The sequence below is a fragment of the Podarcis filfolensis genome (assembly GCF_964270895.1).
Source record: "Podarcis filfolensis genome assembly, chromosome: 3".
NCBI lineage: Eukaryota > Metazoa > Chordata > Lepidosauria > Squamata > Lacertidae > Podarcis > Podarcis filfolensis.
Window position 1 is genome coordinate 121,030,709 of NC_139606.1, and position 17,900 is coordinate 121,048,608.

The following is a 17,900-nucleotide window of genomic DNA, read 5'->3' on the forward strand; positions in this document are numbered from 1 at the left end:
CTAACAGTGAGCACACTCGGTTTCTGCCCTGTGTGTGGCAAAACACTGGCATCTCTAGTTCTGCCTGTCTTTAGGTGGGGTTGGATGAGTTGACCTTGGACCCACCCAGCTTGGATGGCCAGTAGCCAGGATGGCTGTCCTCTGCCGGCACTGTTGGCAGGGGATTGAATTAACTTGGGGTCTCTTCCAACTCAGCAATTCTATGAGGCAAGATACCAGCAGCTGGTGATTGCAGAGTGCTATGGTGCCCCCACAGACTCCACCACCCCTGCCTCAGAGTTTCCATTTGTCTAATACTATTCCGTTTGATTCCTGTGGCATTTAAGAAGTCTGGCCATATAGGCAGCTGGCCCTTCTGCCGGCTTTCATCGTAATTTTTTTATCGTGATTCCCACCATCCTGAAGTGGAGGCAGGAAGGGACCAGCGGGGGCTGGGCTGTGGGGTCTGTCTTCCTCAGCTGAAGGGGGAGGCCTGCCAGCGTATGTGGGTGCCTCGTTGGCACTGGCTGGAAGGGTCTCTGGTGCATTCCTGCCCCTATGCACCCATTCGCCACCCCACATTCCTTGCACTGCCTTTCGCTGTTCCTTTCCTGCTGTTTCTCATCTTCACTTGTAAACCTTCAAGATCACCTTACCGCAGATAGGCCCACTCAAGCCACTCCTACCCTTTGGAACTCCCTGCCTCTTGATACCAGGCAGACGCCTTCACTGTACTCTTTTCGGTGCCTGCTAAAAACATTCTTGTTTAGACAAGCCTACCGAGATACTTAGAAAATCGATGTGAGTTTTTAATCTGCTATGAGTCTGTTGTTATTTTATCTTTTTGAAAGTTTTAAGTTGTTCTTCTTATTGATAATTTTGTTGCTTTGTCTTTTTTCTTGAAAGCCGCTTTGAAGCTTGTTTGTTTTGCAGTCAAGCGGCGAATACATTGTATGAAATAAATAAACGTTAAACCACCCTGGGCGTTTCAAACTGAAGGGCGGTATAAAAATGTTTCAAATCACCCAAGATGTTGTTCCTCTTCAACTTTAGGTTGTGAAGACAGGCTTGGAACAAGGCAACGAAGCTGGCTACCTTGCAGAATCCCAGGTAAGCCTTTTATTGCCTGTCACTTTGAACATTGAACTTTGTAGTCTGTGCTTAAAGGGAGACGGACTGACGGACTCCAGTGAGAGATGTAGTGTTAGATAAGAAGGTCCCCCCGCCCTCGCCAGCAAGCTGTACGAAATAATCACCTCCGAATGCCTCAAACAACTCGCCATATTGTTCGCTCCATAAGACACACCTGACCATAAGACGCACCTAGTTTTTAGAGGGGGAATGCAAGAAAAAAAATATTCTTTAAGTGGAGCGCTGAGCAGAGCCTGTATGCATCCCAGGCTCTGCTCAACGCTCCCTTTCACGAGCCGCATGGAATGTGTGTGCGGTGCTTGCAGGCTTTTCCCGAGGAGGGAGAAGGGACTGATGGGCTGCCCTCCTCACTCCTTGGGGAAAAGCCCCCATGAGCCGCACACACGCTCCGCGCGGCTCTTTAAAGGGAGCGCTGAGCAGAGCCTCCCGCCTGCATTCGCTCCATAAGACGCACACACATTTCCCCTTACTTTTTAGGAGAGGAAAAGTGCGTCTTATGGAGCGAAAAATATGGTAAACCACAAATGACAAACCTTTGCATGAAGTCCTGATCTGCCTGGCCCAGTTTTCTTGTGGTGGGGTGGAGGCTGAGAAAAAGACTTGATTCCCCCCTTAGCAACCCTCCCTTAGGACTTCTCCAGGGGGAAGCCCACCTCACAATTGCAAGAGCTTCTCAGCAAGAGGCATCCCGTTCAAATCACAGCAAGGCCCACATTGTTCACATGGTGTCTGATCACAAGATCTGGGCGCTCAGAGGCCCCATTGAGGTTTCCGGTGGGTCCCTGGGCATCCCATTAAGCCACAGCATTGTCTCGGTGCAAAATGCCACACCGAAGTCCCATGTTTTTTGCTGGGGGGCTTGTAGAAGAGGGTGGGGAGGAGGTCAGGAGAAGGAGGGGGCTTGGGAAGACTGGCAAGGCCACTGTGATGGGTCAAGGAGGGGCAGGGTTTGTAGGAAAAGGAAAGGAAGGGAGCCCAGGAGTGCTCCGGTGACCTGGGAGTGGGGGAGATGACGGCAGCATCTAGGGCTGCGGTAGCTAAACTGTTCACTTAAGCTCCCATTTGCAGTGGCTTAAGGGAAGCAGCTGTTGCTGGAGGGGAGCAGAGAATTGTTACCTTTCATTGCCGTTTATTTATATGCCACCTTTCAGCCGAAAAAGACACCCCAAACAGCGCAAATGCAAATGCAAGCAGACCAATGGAATTGAATTAACTTGGGGTCTCTTCCAACTCAGCAATTCTATGAGGCAAGATACCAGCGGCTGGTGATTGCAGAGTGCTATGGCGCCCCCACAGACTCCACCACCCCTGCCTCAGTATAAATAATAAAAACCAAACAAAAACTTAATGCTGCAAAAGTCCAGGCGACTCCCCACTTATCCAGGGGTTAGGTTCCAGGCTCCCACGCACATAAGCAGAATCGTGTAAATTGAGGAGTGCCTTCTAAACTAAGGTTGCCAGATTTTTTCAATGAATCCGGGGACACTTTTCAACTTCCTACTAAATAGATGGATTTTGTCAGGGGACTAATTTGTAAATCTGGGGGCTGTCCCCGGGAAACGGGGACGTCTGGTAACCTTATTCTAAACCCCCGTCAGACACCTTCTCTGCCATTCTCTCTTCCATCCCTACCAAAAATACCGTATCCCAAAATATCTGCAAGTAGAGTTAAAGCCGGAGGCTGATGGATGTGTGGAAAAGCAGCCGGTCTTGCATTGGCTCTTAGGCAGGGAGGCTGAGCAGCCGAAACAAAGCGCTTCTGCGCATCAGGTCTCTGAGGTTTCCTCTGCCCTCACTGACACCCTCTTTGGGCTGGGGGGGGGTCTCTTCATGAGAGCGTCTCTCTCCCACTATTTCCGTGCTTGAATTGAATTGTTTAATTATTTCCTGCTGCTGCACATATATTCGGTCAGGTGTGAGTAAAAGTAAAGGGACCCCTGACCGTTAGGTCCAGTTGTGGCCGACTCTGGGGTTGCGACGCTCATCTCTCTTTATTGGCCGAGGGAGCCGGCGTTTGTCCACAGACAGCTTCCAGGTCATGTGGCCAGCATGACTAAGCCGCTTCTGGCGAACCAGAGCAGCGCACGGAAACGCCGTTTACCTTCCCGCCGGAGTGGTACCTATTTATCTACTTGCACTTTGATGTGCTTTCGAACTGCTAGGTTGGCAGGAGCAGGGACCGAGCAACGGGAGCTCACCCCGTCGCGGGGATTTGAACCTCCGACCTTCTGATCGGCAAGTCGTAGGCTCTGTGCTTTAACCCACAGCGCCACCCGCGTCCCAGGTGTGAATAGAATGCACTAATATGCATTCATTTTGCTGCCATAAAGGCAGCAGATTTCTCCCCATGAAAACATTAAGGGGAATGCCAGAACCAGTCTTTTAAACGGCCCTTCTTTGAACAGTCCCAGAGAAGATGTGGAGCAAAGCTGGTGGAATAGGCTTTGCCCCCAATGTCTGGCCCCTGTAGCAAATCGTGTCTGGCATCCTCGGCGACCCCTTGGCTTGAATGCAGAAGCTGTTGGCCCTGGTCGCTTTGCCCTGCACTTTAGTGAGCTGTTCTCATCGCTGCTTAGAAGCTCCTGGGCTGGAAAGAATAATAACAGTGGGGATTGGGCCCGCCTTTGCCAGGCCAAGTATAGTTTGCCACGGGCAGACATTGGGCTGGCACTCTCTTACACAGACCCACACAGACTTTGTAGCCTCCTGTTCTTTGGGGGTCCTAATTTGAAGCTGGCTTCTCTTGACCACTTGACTTATGCTGGACAGACGTTCCTCCTGGGCCACTGGCCTCCAGATACGGAAAGGTAACGTTATGGGGGAAAGGCACCCTGTGTTTTTTCCAGTCTCCCTTCCCATCCACCTTGTCAGTTCTCCATTTCCTCCGCTGTTGTTCTCGTTCTGGGTGGCTGATGTGGGAGGTTTGCAGTCACCTCTTGCCACTTCCTGGCTTCCCCACCGTTCATCCACTTGTCACTTTACTTTCCCCTGTTTCATTGTCTTGGGAGACGCAGGGTTGGACCCAGAAAGCTGCCTTTCTTTATTTGTACGCCCTGGCTGCTCAGTTCCCTTTCACGAGGGACCTGGGGTGCGAAAGCAGCTTATAAACTGTGCATATTGTGTGCACTTGCAAAGTTTGCTGTATCGATGAAGCCTGTGTTCTAATAATAATAATAATAATAATAATAATAATAATAATAATTATTATTATTATTATTATTATTATTATTATTATTATTCCACCCTGTGGAACACCCTCCCTTCAGATGTGAAGGAAATAAGCAGTTATCCTATCTTTAAAAGACATCTGAAGGCAGCCCTGTTTAGGGAAGTTTTTAATATTTAATGCTGTACTGTTTTTTAATTTCATGGCTGCTTTGTCCATGGAGATTTCTTGGCAGGGATACTGGAGTGGCTTGCCGGTTCCTGCTCCAGGTGGATCACGCTTGGTCAAAACTCTCCACTATGACCTGTCCATCTTGGGTGGCCCTGCACGGCATAGCTCATAGCTTCTCTGAGTTATTCAAGCCCCTTCGCCACGGCAAGGCAGTGATCCATGAAGGGGTAACCTTGCCAACATAGGTCCGTATAGTTAAAGCCATGGTTTTCCCAGTAGTGATGTATGGAAGTGAGAGCTGGACCATCAAGAAGGCTGATCGCCGAAGAATAGATGCTTTTGAATTATGGTGCTGGAGGAGACTCTTGAGAGTCCCATGGACTGCAAGAAGATCCAACCTATCCATTCTGAAGGAAATCAGCCCTGCGTGCTCACTGGAAGGACAGATCGTGAAGCTGAGGCTCCAATACTTTGGCCGCCTCATGAGAAGAGAAGACTCCCTGGAAAAGACCCTGATGTTGGGAAAGATGGAGGGCACAAGGAGAAGGGGACGACAGAGGACGAGATGGTGGGACAGTGTTCTCGAAGCTACAAACATGATTCTGACCAAACTGTGGGAGACAGTGGAAGACAGGAGTGCCTGGCGTGCTCTGGTCCATGGGGTCACGAAGAGTCGGACACGACTAAACGACTAAACAACAACAACAAGCTGTACTGTTTTTAACATTTGATTGGGCTTCCAACAGAACAGTAAAATACAATAACCTACTTATTAACCTACATTAACCTACAATAAACATTCAAAGCTTCCCTAAACAGGGCTGCCTTCAAATGTTTTCTAAAAGTTTGGTAGTTATTTTTCTCTTTGACATCTGGTGGGAGGGCGTTCCACAGGGCAGGCGCCACCACCGAGAAGGCCCTCTGCCTGGTTCCCTGTAACTTGGCTTCTCGCAGGGAGGGAACTGCCAGAAGGCCCTCGGCGCTGGACCTCAGTGTCCGGGCTGAACGATGGGGGTGGAGACGCTCCTTCAGGGATACTGGACCGAGGCCATTTAGGGCTTTCAAGGTCAGCACCAACACTTTGAATTGTGCTCGGAAACATACTGGGAGCCAATGTAGGTCTTTCAAGACCGGTGTTACATGGTCTGGAAATCTGTGTTTGCAGATTTCCAGATAGCTTGGGGACATACGGAGAGGCCTCTTCTTTTGAGCTCCTGCCCTGGGTCTTTAATGTCAACATCCCACTGGAGACAGGATTGCCCTGCATCCCTGGTCCCTCTCTGAGTCCTTGACTTTCCCAGCCATTGTTGCCCTCTGGCCTCCGCTGTCGCCGAAGCCTCTGTGGGCCTGTCCGTTTCCCCCTCGTTGCTTTCCCTGGGACATGATGCAGAGGTGGGCAGGCCCTCTGACCGCAGCCTTCTCTTCTCCCTTCCCCTGCAGAATTTCGGGGAGCTTGGGATGACTTCTGAGTCCAAGGCGCTGATCGGGCTGTACCACGGTCAGGTTCAGTGCAAGAAGAACAAGTTTGGGCAGCCAAAGCAACCCGTCCAGTAAGTCCAGCTACAGGTGGGGTAGATCTGTGGCAACCCATTTGCCTCTGCAGGACGGGGGAGAGACTCAGATTCAGTGGTTAGTCGCTCTTTATTCCCCCCCCCCTCAAAAAAAAACCACCCCTTCCTTCTCTCTGCAGGAACCTTGCCATCCTGGGGGCAGGCCTGATGGGCGCTGGAATCGCCCAGGTCTCTGTGGACAAGGGGATGAAGACCATTCTGAAGGACACGGCCCTGGAGGGCTTGAGCAGAGGACAGCAGCAAGTCTACAAAGGGTAGGCTCATTGGCAGCCCTGTGCTGTGTGGGGTCCAGGAGGGGTTGAAATCTGAGCCTGAGCAGGGGCCTAGAAGTGGTGGGCTGCCCCTGAGCATGTGCAGAATGCATCTCCCTCATTGCTGAGGACAGTTCAGTGCTTCTCCATGTCTAAAATGTAGCACTGTGGAGAGGGGCAGGGGAGTGCCAGGCTAGGCAAAGCTGCGCATTTCTTGCTTTGGGCTTTAAGAACTTGGCCTGTGTGCGGCTTCTTCCTTCCTTCCTTCCTTCCTTCCTTCCTTCCTTCCTTCCTTCCTTCCTTCCCTCCCTCCCAGATTGGGCTCTCCTTGCTCCCCACAAAAGAGGGGCTGGTTTTTGTTTTTAAAAAAATAATCTTTAATTTAAATTACACACTTAAACAAAGAATTTACAATCTCATACTACAAAACGAAAATTAAAGAAAAAAGAAAAGAAGAAAATACAGAAAAAAGAGAGGAGAAAACAAATTTGCGTACATAAAAAAAATTTAATATTCCTAATTAATACAGTGGTACCCCGCAAGACGAATGCCTCGCAAAACGAAAAACGCGCAAGACGAAAGGGTTTTTCATTTTTTGCGTTGCTTCGCAAGACGATTTTCCCTATGGGCTTGCTTCGCAAGACGAAAACGTCTTGCGAGTTTGTTTCGTTTTCTCTTAAAGCCGTTTGAAGAGGTGCAGTTGCAACGGACCGTGCTTCGCAAGACGAGAAACATCGCAAGACGAAAAGACTCGCGGAACGAATTAATTTCGTCTTGCGAGGCACCACTGTACTTAATCAAACACTTAAATAAAAAAGACTTCTAACAAAATGAGTCTTCCAATCATTCTCATTGTACTGTTTATACTGTCGTTTTTTCCGCGCAGTTTTATATTAATATTGTTCCCGTCTACTCCACAAACGGTATTTGTTGTGTTTTCTCCCTCCTGCAAAGGGGCTGGTGGGTCAGCTCCGATGCGTGGAGGGTCCTCTCTTCCACTATTCTGGCTTGAGCTTGCAGAGGTCCTAATGTGCCCTCACAGAGGTCGTTCGCCCACTGACAAAATATCCTGGCAGCTGCAAAGCTAAGAAGTGAAATAAGAGGAGGGAGAATTAGGATGCCGCTTAGCTTACTGTTTTTCCTTAACACCAGGAGTTCCTCTCTCAGGCGTGGTCTTGCTTCGGCTTGGCTCCCCCTCCTCTCCCCATCCTTTCTCTCATCCCCCCCACTGGGAGGGGACAGGAGTGTGTGCCTCTACAGCCACAAACTGACCCCAAGCAGAAAGACTAAAAGTGGAGCTCAAAATCAGAGCCTGGGGAAATGGAAAAGTCTTTGCCTAGAGTTGTGAACACCTGGAAGGAGGGTGGCACCAGGCCAGCCGCTTCTTTATAAGAATTACAGAATTCTGGAATTGGAAGGGAACCCTAAGGGTCATCCAGGCCAACCGCCTGCAATGTTGAGGGGTCGCAGTACTTGGCCGGCTCCTTCCCCAGCCAGGCCTTTGCTAAAGGCTCCTGTTTAGGGAAGCTTTTAATGTTTAATGCATTACTGCATTTTGATATTTTGTTGGAAGCCGCCCAGAGTGGCTGGGGAAGCCCAGCCAGATGGGCGGGGTATAAATAATAAATTATTATCATTACAGTGGTGCCTCGCAAGACGAAAAGAATACATTCCGCGAGTCTCTTCGTCTTGCGGTTTTTTCGTCTTGCGAAGCAAGCCCATTAGCGGCTTAGCAGATTAGCTCTATTAGCGGCTTAGCGGGCTTAGCGGATCAGCTGATAAGCGGCTTAGCGGCTTAGCGGATCAGCTGATAAGCGGCTTAGCGATCAGCTGATAAGCGGCTTAGCGGATCAGCTGTTTAGCGGCTTAGCGGATCAGCTGTTTAGCGGCTTAGCGGATCAGCTGTTTAGCGGCTTAGCAGCTTGGGAAAAAGGGGGGGGGGGAGGGAAAAAAACCCGCAGGAACTCGCAAGACATTTTCGTCTTGCAAAGCAAGCCCATAGGAAATTCGTTTTGCGAAGCACCTCCAAAACGGAAAACCCTTTCGTCCAGCGGGTTTTCCGTTTTGCGAGGCATTCGTCTTGCGGGGCACCACTGTATTATGCCTCCCTCTAATTTCCCAGCTTGAACGACAAAGTGAAGAAGAAGAGCCTGACGTCATTCGAGAGGGACATGATCCTCAGCAACCTGACAGGTCAGCTGGATTACAAGAACTTTGGGACGGCGGACATGGTGATTGAGGCCGTCTTCGAGGACATCAGCATCAAACACAAAGTGGTGAAGGAAGTGGAGGCGGTGAGTAGGAGGCTGGGCAGGGGGGGGCCACTTGCATGAGAGGCCGGGGGCATCTTCCAGAGGCTGCCCTTAAGCACTCCTGTACCCCCACTGCCTCCCCACCTGCAGGGGGCGGCCTCCTTCCTTTGCAGGGGCTGGAGGTGCCCTCAGGGTCCTCCTCTGGTTCACCTGGTCCCTGTCCGGTCAGCATGGTGGGTGCTGGGAATTATGGGCTGCCCCGAAGGTTGGGCAGTTAGCCCGGTGGCGGGGGGGGGGGGAGAGGTGAGCATGTGACTCCTTGCACCACCTCCCCTGTAGACCTCTGCTTGTGGGCCAGCAAAGTCAGGGACAGCAGTTCCCGGCTTTGGAGTGTTTCAGTCGTCCTGATCTTCCAGCATTTTGCAGTAGAGCCCATGGCTGTGTGAAGGTTCTCAGGGGGTGTATGTGTTATTTGTTTCTGGTCTTGAAAGACCTACACTGGCTGCCAGTACGTTTCCGAGCACAATTCAAAGTGTTGGTGCTGACCTTTAAAGCCATAAACGGCCTCGGTCCAGTATACCTGGAGGAGCATCTCCATCCCCATCGTTCTGCCCGGACACTGAGGTCCAGCGCCAAGGGCCTTCTGGCGGTTCCCTCGCTACGAGAAGCAAAGCTACAGGGAACCAGGCAGAGGGCCTTCTTGGTAGTGGCGCCCGCCCTGTGGAACGCCCTTCCAGCAGATGTCAAAGAGAAAAATAACTACCAGACTTTTAGAAGACATTTGAAGGCAGCCCTGTTTAGGGAAGCTTTTAATGTTTAATAGGTTATTGTATTTTAGTGTTTTGTTGGAAGCCACTCAGAGTGGCTGGGGGGACCCAGCCAGATGGGTGGGGTATAAATAATATATTATTATTATTATTATTATTATTATTATTATTATTATTTCATAAAATTCCTGCACTGCTTGATTGCAAAAAAGAAGCTCAAAGCAATTTACATGAACGATTAAGAAAGATTTAAGACTTTCAAAAAGCTAAAATAGCAGCAGGCTAAAAAGAGATTAGGACTCGCATCAGCTTTCTAAACATCTGGGTGATCTTTAGCAGGTGCCGAAAACTACACAGTGAAGGTGCCCTGTTTGGTATCAACAGGCAGGGAGTTCCAAAGTGTAGCCACACAAAATAATTGTGTTAATACAGATGCAGAACAGGTTGTTATGTGACACTCACAGCAGTGCCAGTTCTGCCAATTGAAGCCGCCAGCTGGGCGCATGTGGGGCAAGATGACCTGTGGAATTATCCCAGAGTGGCATGTTCCTCTCTGAAGAATAGCGGTTATTGTCAAAACGTTGCTAATGGGTGTGAAACAGGAGCAGAGGTGAGGGCTGGGGTTTTCCGCAAACAGCTGGGTGATCTAGCCATTAATGCTGCGTAAAGATTGCAGTTAGACAGACAGCGACAGACCTCCTGGGTCCATGTCCTGCCCCATGGCAACACCCTCCATGCCCCCAGCTGCAGCCTTCATGGGGACCTGTGGATTCAGTGGCAACCAAAAACCCGCTGCCAACACCAACAAGGAGCTGCAGGTATCCACTGTGCTTCCCCTACACAGCGGAGATGGCATGAATTGGCTGCACATCCTCACAGAGCCTGTATTGACCTTGAGGCTTCTGCTGGTTGCAATCCTAGCTCTTCAGTTGCAGGGGGAATCTCTGCCCCTGCCCCCTCCCAGTCCAGGATGCCTCCCTCCCCAGAACTCTCCAGGTTACATTTTCTGAGAATCCTCCAGAAAAACAATCTCTCAAAGGACATTTTAATGGCATTTTACCATTGCACTGTGGAGAGTGTATTAACTTATGGTCTGTGTGTGTGGTTTGGGAGCTGCACGGTCAGGGAAAAAACAATGCTGTCCAGGGTTGTAAAGACTGTGGAGAGAATAATTGGGTGCACTCTTCCCACCTTGGATCAAATCTACACTTCCAGGTGCCATAAGAAAGCTGCAGAGATAGCGCAGGATAGTGCGCACCCCGGAAATTATCTCTTTCAGCTTCTGCCTTCTGGAAGAAGGTACAGGGTTATAAAGACTAGGACTAGCCGCCTGAGAAGCAGTTTCTATCCAAATGCGATTTTGGTTTTAAACGCAGTGTAAGGTAGTCTCTATGGGAGTATATTGTATTCGATTATGGGGTATCAGAGTTTTTAGGGGGCTAACCAGGCTGGGATAGCTGGGATAGCAGGCGTGTTGGTTTCTGAATGTCTGATGTAGATTTTTTCAATTTCGTTGTTCTGTATGGGACAATGACAATAAAGATTATCGTATTGTATTTTTTTTTAATAAGATATTTATTAAAGTTTTAAAAGTTTATATAAAATAGAAAAAACAAAAAACAGAAACAGCAAAAATACATACAAAACACATATAACAACAAGTATAATTTCAATCCCTTATATTCATAAAACTTACTTTCCCGACCTCCTCATACCTCCCCTTTCTGTATTCCAATCTCTAATTAATTCAATTCAGCAAATCCTTCCCCTAATTTCTATATAATTTTTGACCTTTCTTTTCTTGATTACATAATCATTACAGCTTATAACCACTTCATTTCTGAATCAACATCGTTCTAACATTCAATAATTTTACAATGTTTCTTAAGATAGTCCTTAAATTTCTTCCAATCTTCTTCCGCCGTCTCTTTTCCCTGGTCTCGGATTCTGCCGGTCATTTCTGCCAGTCCCATATAAAGATTATCGTATTGTAACCTAATCTGTGTGTTATCTCCCCCAGGTGGTCCCCCCTCACTGCATCTTCGCCAGCAACACATCGGCGCTCCCCATCAATCAGATCGCCTCCGCCAGCAAAAGGCCAGAAAAGGTGAGTCCTGGATCTGGCTGCCGTCTTCTGTCTTCATCCATCTCTTCATCATACATCAGGAGTCCTCAAACTTTTTCTGCATGGGGCCAGTCCACTGTCCCTCAAACCTTGGGGGCAGGCGGACTATATTTTGCAACAACAAAAAAGAACGATGAGCGGTGCGTGAAAGGGCTCCAGAGAGGGGCTGCTTTAAATGGCGGCCGCTTGAGAAGGGCGCTCAGCCATCTGTGGCTCCTGTGTCTTGCGAGTGCCAGGGGCTGGTGGCTGCGGTGGGAAGATGAGCAGCGCGCAAAGGACTGTGGAGAGGGGCCGGCACCAACCAAGCCCAGCCCCCTTCCTTCTCTAGGCAGGGCGGGAAGCCAGGAGGGAGGGAGGGAGGAGGCGCCGCTGCCGGGAGAGGGAGGGAGAGAGAAAAAACCCGCAGACCGACAATCCATGTGGCAATTCCTGGACCATCCACGGGCCGGATTTAGAAGGCAATTCGGCCTGATCCGGCCCGCGGGTCTTAGTTTGCCGACCCATGCCATACATCATCCATCCATCCGTTGCATTTCTATCCCACCTTTCGTCCGAAGAGCTCCAGGTGGTGTACATATGTCTCCTCCCCATTTTATTCTCCCCACAATCCTGTGAGGTAGGCTAGGCTGAGAGAGAGTGATCGTACCAAGGTCACGCCCAGTGAGCCTCATGGCTGAGTAGGAGGATCTGAACCCTGGTCCCTCCCAGCTCTCCAACACGGCCTAGGACCCTCGTACCTACGGGACCGCCTCTCCTGGTATGCCCCGCGGAGGACCTTAAGGTCCATAAATAGCAACACCCTAGAGGTCCCGGGCCCTAAGGAAGTTAGATTGGCTTCAACCAGAGCCAGGGCCTTGTCAACACTGGCCCCGGCCTGGTGGAACACTCTGCCTCATGAGACCAGGGCCCTGCGGGGTCTGATTTCTTTCCGCAGGGCCTGTAAGGCAGAGTTGTTCCGCCTGGCCTTTGGCTTGGAATCAACTTGATCCCCTCCCCCTCTTTCCTTTCTCCTCCTGTGATGGAACTCCCATTTGGGGACTTCCCTGGCTTTTTTTCTGGCCCATGTAGGACCAGTCTGGATAGTTGGCCTTGGTGAAGATTTGACGTTTTCATTCCCCCAAAAGTTTTTGATTTGAGTTCCTGCTGAAATGAGGCTGCATTTTAATGTTGTACTTTAATCTTGTTTTTAAGTTGTATTTTAATCATTTGTTTTTATACCTGGTGTTAGCCGCCCTGAGCCCGGTCTTGGCTGGGGAGGGCGGTGTATAAATAATAATAATAATAATAATAATAATAGTAATAATAATAATAATAATTATTATTATTATTATTATTATTATTATTATTATTATTACACCACACTGCCTTGCATCCCGCCCTGACCTTACCTGTCCTGGTCCTCCAGGTGATTGGGATGCACTACTTTTCCCCCGTCGACAAGATGCAGCTCCTTGAGATCATCACCACAGACAAAACGTCCCCGGACACGGCAGCCGCTGCAGTCGCCGTGGGCCTCAAGCAAGGGAAGGTCATCATTGTCGTGAAGGTGAGCTCTGTTTTGGTTTTCAGGGAACAGTTTCCAGGTGGATCAAGAAGGGCAGAGGCTAGACCAGCGATTCCAGAAGGGGGTGGTAGTGTCTCCTTCCAATCCCAAGGGGGCTTGCTAAGAGGCAGGGGGTTGGCAGGGGGGCACTTGAGATGTAAAGGACAATCAGACTTTGAAAAGCTGGTATTGCCAGATCTAGTTCGTCTATTTTGTGGAATTACCTGGGAAGGCAGCCCATCTAGGAGAAGGAAGACTGTGACCCTAAACCTCCGCTGCCTTGTGGGACATCTTTGCAAGAAGAAAAGGCCGCTAGAATACTGGTGGCCAAAAATGGGAAGAGTCAGGAGACTCCTTCAATCTCAGAGTGGCAAATCAAATTTTGCGAAGATATTGAACTAGCCAAGATGACAATCGGATTGCAACAAAAACAAAAATTAAGAAAGGAATGGAAATGTGTTGAAGAATATATTGTACATCAACCTTCTGATCAGCAAGTCCTAGGCTCTGTGGTTTAACCCACAGCGCCACCCGCGTCCCTATAATCCCCATGTTACACCGCCCCCAAACTACACCACTCGTTACATCACAGTTACATCATGAAAGGGGAGGTCTGGTGGCAGGAATCTGAGCATCCTGGACCCTGCCCCATGGTTCCCCTTGCCCTGCACCAAACACCATCACGTGTAGCAAAAGAGATCTTTACATTTCCCTGTTTCCCAGCCAAGTCAATCACACCCTTTTGTCTTTTGTCTTCCTCTGGAATGGCTACCTGTCTGGCACTCAGGTATCAGGATGCCAGGGATTATCCCTCAGGCAGAGGGGCTGCTGAGTAGCTGAGCTCACATCTCTATATGAACTTCTAGATAAATTTATCAGTGAATTCTTACATTTGGTATTGTGCAGCAGAGGCCCAGAGGAGGAAACTGCGATGAAGTGTTTTGTGGGGACAAATCACAAAAGTCACAAAAGTGATTGTTCTGGTTTTGGTAGTGGGCTGCATGTGCATGATATCTGCTGGAGGGGCAACCCCCCCCCCCAACCTATACATAAATTCCTGCAACAAAGCTGAATAACAAATGTGTTTAAGATAATTCTTTTATTGTTAATATTGATTGCCACTGTCAATAGCTGACCGTCCCCCCCCCCATGTGTCGGGAGCAGATGGTTCTGCATCTAGCAAGAATAGTGTCCTGCGGGTGGGCAGAGTCTCTGCTGCCCTGCCCTCCTTGGCAGACTTGCCCGTCAGCAGTGCTCCATCTAGCTCCATCCATCTACACTGATGGCAGTAGCTATCCGGGGTTTCAGGCAGCGTACCTGGGGATTGGGCCTGGCACTTTCTCCTTGCAAGGCAGACCCCACAACCCCTGAGCTACAACCCTTCCTGGCTTCATCTTCCTGCTTTCCCCCCACAGGACGGCCCGGGCTTCTACACAACCAGGTGTCTCGCGCCCATGTTGGCCGAAATCGTCCGAGTCCTCCAGGTGGGTGTCGGTTGCGAAGGGTGGGGTTTCTGGAGCATCTTCCTAATGGTGCTCTTGGGGAGATATGGCGGATGGGGGGGGGGGGAGCCTCTGCACTTCGAGACTTGCAAGCAGGTGGGATCAGCACAGCCGCTGGGGCTGGGGCTGTTGCATTTGGTTTCCTCTGCCCCCAGCCTTCACTGCCCTGAGAAGCTCTGAATCCAGGCAGAGGAAGCCCCTCCCGGAGAGCCCCCACTTGGCCCTGTGGGCCTGTAAGGTGTCTTTGCTGGATGAAGCGATTAAACGATGCTAGTTAACCTGTGGAACTCACTTCCACAGAAGGCAGGGACGGCCACCAACTTTGGAGTTGAGAGGAAAGGCAAATGAGAGGTGAAACAATAGGAGTTATTTTATTATTATTTATTAGGTTTACATACCGCCCCTCATCACAAGATCTCAGGGCGGTTCACGGGACAAAATTATGCCTGACATGGAGAAAGTGGATGCAGAAAGGTTTATCTTTCGTTCGGCCCGGGCACTGAGGTCCAGCTCCGAGGGCCTTCTGGCGGTTCCCTGCCTGCAAGAAGCCAAGTTACAGGGAACCAGGCAGAGGGCCTGCTCGGTGGTGGCACCCGCCCTGTGGAACGCCCTCCCACCAGATGTCAAAGAGAAAAACAACTACCAGACTTTGAGAAGACATCTGAAGGCAGCCCTGTTTAGGGAAGCTTTTTAATGTTTAATAGGTTATTGTATTTTAATATTCTGTTGGAAGCCGCCCAGAGTGGCTGGGGAAACCCTGCCAGATGGGCGGGGTATAAATAATAATTTTTTATTTTATTATTATTATTATTATATCTCCCTCTTTAATAAGACTAGACATCACAGACTTCCAATGAAGTTGAAGGTTAAGGACAGGTTTCCCTCTGGGGCGTCTGGCTGGCCACTGTGGGAATAAGCTTCCGGACTAGATGGGCACCTGGCCTGATCCAGCTGCAAACTCCTCTTTTGTCCTTACGGGATGGGCCCTTCCTGGCGCTCCTCTCTCCCTTCCCCGGTCGTTCCCCCACCCCTCCACCACGGAGGTGCTTCCCCAAGTGCCCCCTGCGTTCCACCCGCCGCTAACCCACCTCTCTCCCCCTCGCAGGAAGGCAACGACGCGAAGAAGGTGGACGCCATGTCCACTGGCTTTGGCTTCCCCGTCGGAGCTGCCACGCTGATCGACGAGGTGGGCGTTGACGTGGCCACGCACGTGGCAGAGGACCTGGGCAAGGCCTTTGGCGAGCGCTTCAAAGGGGGCAACGTGGAGCTGATGAAGGCCATGGTGGACAAGGGCTTTCTGGGTGAGTGTCTGAGCGACGGCCTCTTTCTGGAAACTTCCGTATCGACAGCAGGCGAGGAACCAACACGCCCTCCTTGCTTCCGCTTGAGGAACAAACCTCTTGCGGGCAAACGGGGCAGAGCAAATCCTCGGCGCCTGGGTGCCGTGACCACATCGGTCTCACCCAGTTGCCACACTGGGCAACCGTCGAGCAGCTGTTGGGATACTGCCGGGAAGACATCAGGCAGGCCCCCGGCCGGCTCCAGCCACTGGCCGGCAGCTGGTCTCCCTTGGAACAGCATCAATCAGCGACACGAGCCTCAGATACATTTAGAGACCCATTCACGCTCTTTCAGCAGAGTGTGTAAATCTTTTCACAGCGGAAGAAGCAGACAGAGAAATGTGTAAGCATAATGTACAGCATTTTATTCAGCATAGTTCAGGGACAAAGGAAAACATGTCTGCTTCCCTTTGTCTCCAGCAAAACAGCAGGAACACAAAAGCTATATACAAATGGAAGTTCCCAGCAAGCCTGTGCTGGAAGTAAACAGGCATGTGACACCCAAATGTTATGCCTGTACCCTTGTAAGGTAGAACGGAACTACATCCTAACAGTGGCAAAGGGCCATTAGGGTGTTGAACTGGGACCTGGGAGAGACCCGGGTTCAAATCTCCACTCAGCCGTGAAGTTCACTGGGTGAGTTTGGCAGCTGGCCACTGCCTCTCTCCTTCGTTTTGTTTGTATGCCGCTTTTCCACTCAAAAAATCATGCTCAAAGTGACTTGCAGCATAGAAACAGGGATGCATTTCGAACACACAACACGAAAGCTTCTGAACTGGCTCCCAGTCTCTGGGTTCAGTCTTTAATTCTGCAAACAAGCCTGGAATCAATGGCTGTGGGAAGAGGTCCCCAGGCTCTCGCCTCCTCCTTCCTCTGCCACACACTTCTTCATTCAGTCATTCATTCATTCATTGAATTGATATACCGCCCCATACCCAGAGGTCTTGAGGCAGTTCACAATAAAAACCACATATATATAACATCAAAAATAAAAATAATCCAATACACGCCCAAAAGCCGCCTTTTAAAGGGTATAGGATATTGATTAATTAAGCAAAGGCCTGGTTAAAAAGGAACGTTTTTGCCTGGCACCCAAAGGTGTATAATGAAGGCGCCAGGCGAACTTCCCTGGGGAGAGCATTCCACAGATGGGGAACCACTGCAGAGAAGGCCCTGCTCTCGTGTTGCCACCCTCCAGACCTCTCGAGGAGGAGGCACACGAAGGAGGGCCTCAGAAGATGATCTCAGGGTCCCAGTAGGTTCATAAGGGGAGAGGAAGTCCTTGAGGTTTTGCGGCCCTGAGCTGTTTCACTTCTGTCCCTTCTGGAGCAGAAAGCCCCCCACCTCTCCCCACCCCTTTACACCTCTGTGCAACTTCTTTCGCAGGCCGCAAAGCCGGCAAGGGCTTCTACCTTTACCAGGAAGGCGTAAAGAACCGGAACGTCAACACCGGCATGGACGAAATCTTGGAGAGGTTCAAAGTGGCCGCCAAGCCAGAAGTGTAAGTTCAAAAAATGAAGGCCTGAGTGAGTGAGGCAGAGGCCAGAGCTCCGGAATGAAGGCCCAGGATGCTGGTCTGCCCTAGTTCCTCAACTGCAAACCAACAGGTGCAGCTGGCTTAATTCTGAGTTGGGGCAGCGGTCTACCTTGGCTAGTTCTGTCCACTCTGGCTGGCAGCAGCTCTCCAAACTGTTGGGTTGCGAAGGAACCTCTCCCAGTCCCGTCCTGTCCTATCGGAGGTCTTCCAGACATATATATTTAAAGGTAAAGGGACCCCTGATCATTAGGTCCAGTCGTGGCCGACTCGGGGGTTGCGGCGCTCATCTCGCTTTATTGGCCGAGGGAGCCGGCGTTTGTCCGCAGACAGCTTCCGGTCATGTGGCCAGCATGACTAAGCCGCTTCTGGCAAACCAGAGCAGCGCATGGAAATGCCAGTTACCTTCCCGCCGGAGTGGTACCTATTTATCTACTTGCACTTTGACGTGCTTTCGAACTGCTAGGTTGGCAGGAGCAGGGACCGAGCAACGGGAGCTCACCCCGTCACGGGGATTCGGACTGCCGACCATCTGATCGGCAAGCCC

At 50.3% G+C, this 17,900-nt stretch overlaps 1 protein-coding gene across 1 annotated transcript in view; it reads left to right on the forward strand.

The window, feature by feature from the left end:
• HADHA (hydroxyacyl-CoA dehydrogenase trifunctional multienzyme complex subunit alpha) overlaps positions 1-17,900 on the forward strand; it is a 36,311-nt gene that overhangs the window by 13,973 nt on the left and 4,438 nt on the right. The window contains exons 10-18 of the mRNA XM_083605182.1: positions 1,033-1,089; positions 5,909-6,018; positions 6,159-6,293; positions 8,413-8,584; positions 11,330-11,416; positions 12,840-12,980; positions 14,393-14,461; positions 15,585-15,780; positions 17,206-17,320. Coding sequence (XP_083461308.1) covers positions 1,033-1,089; positions 5,909-6,018; positions 6,159-6,293; positions 8,413-8,584; positions 11,330-11,416; positions 12,840-12,980; positions 14,393-14,461; positions 15,585-15,780; positions 17,206-17,320 — 1,082 coding nt within the window. The remainder of the gene's footprint in view (positions 1-1,032; positions 1,090-5,908; positions 6,019-6,158; positions 6,294-8,412; positions 8,585-11,329; positions 11,417-12,839; positions 12,981-14,392; positions 14,462-15,584; positions 15,781-17,205; positions 17,321-17,900) is intronic.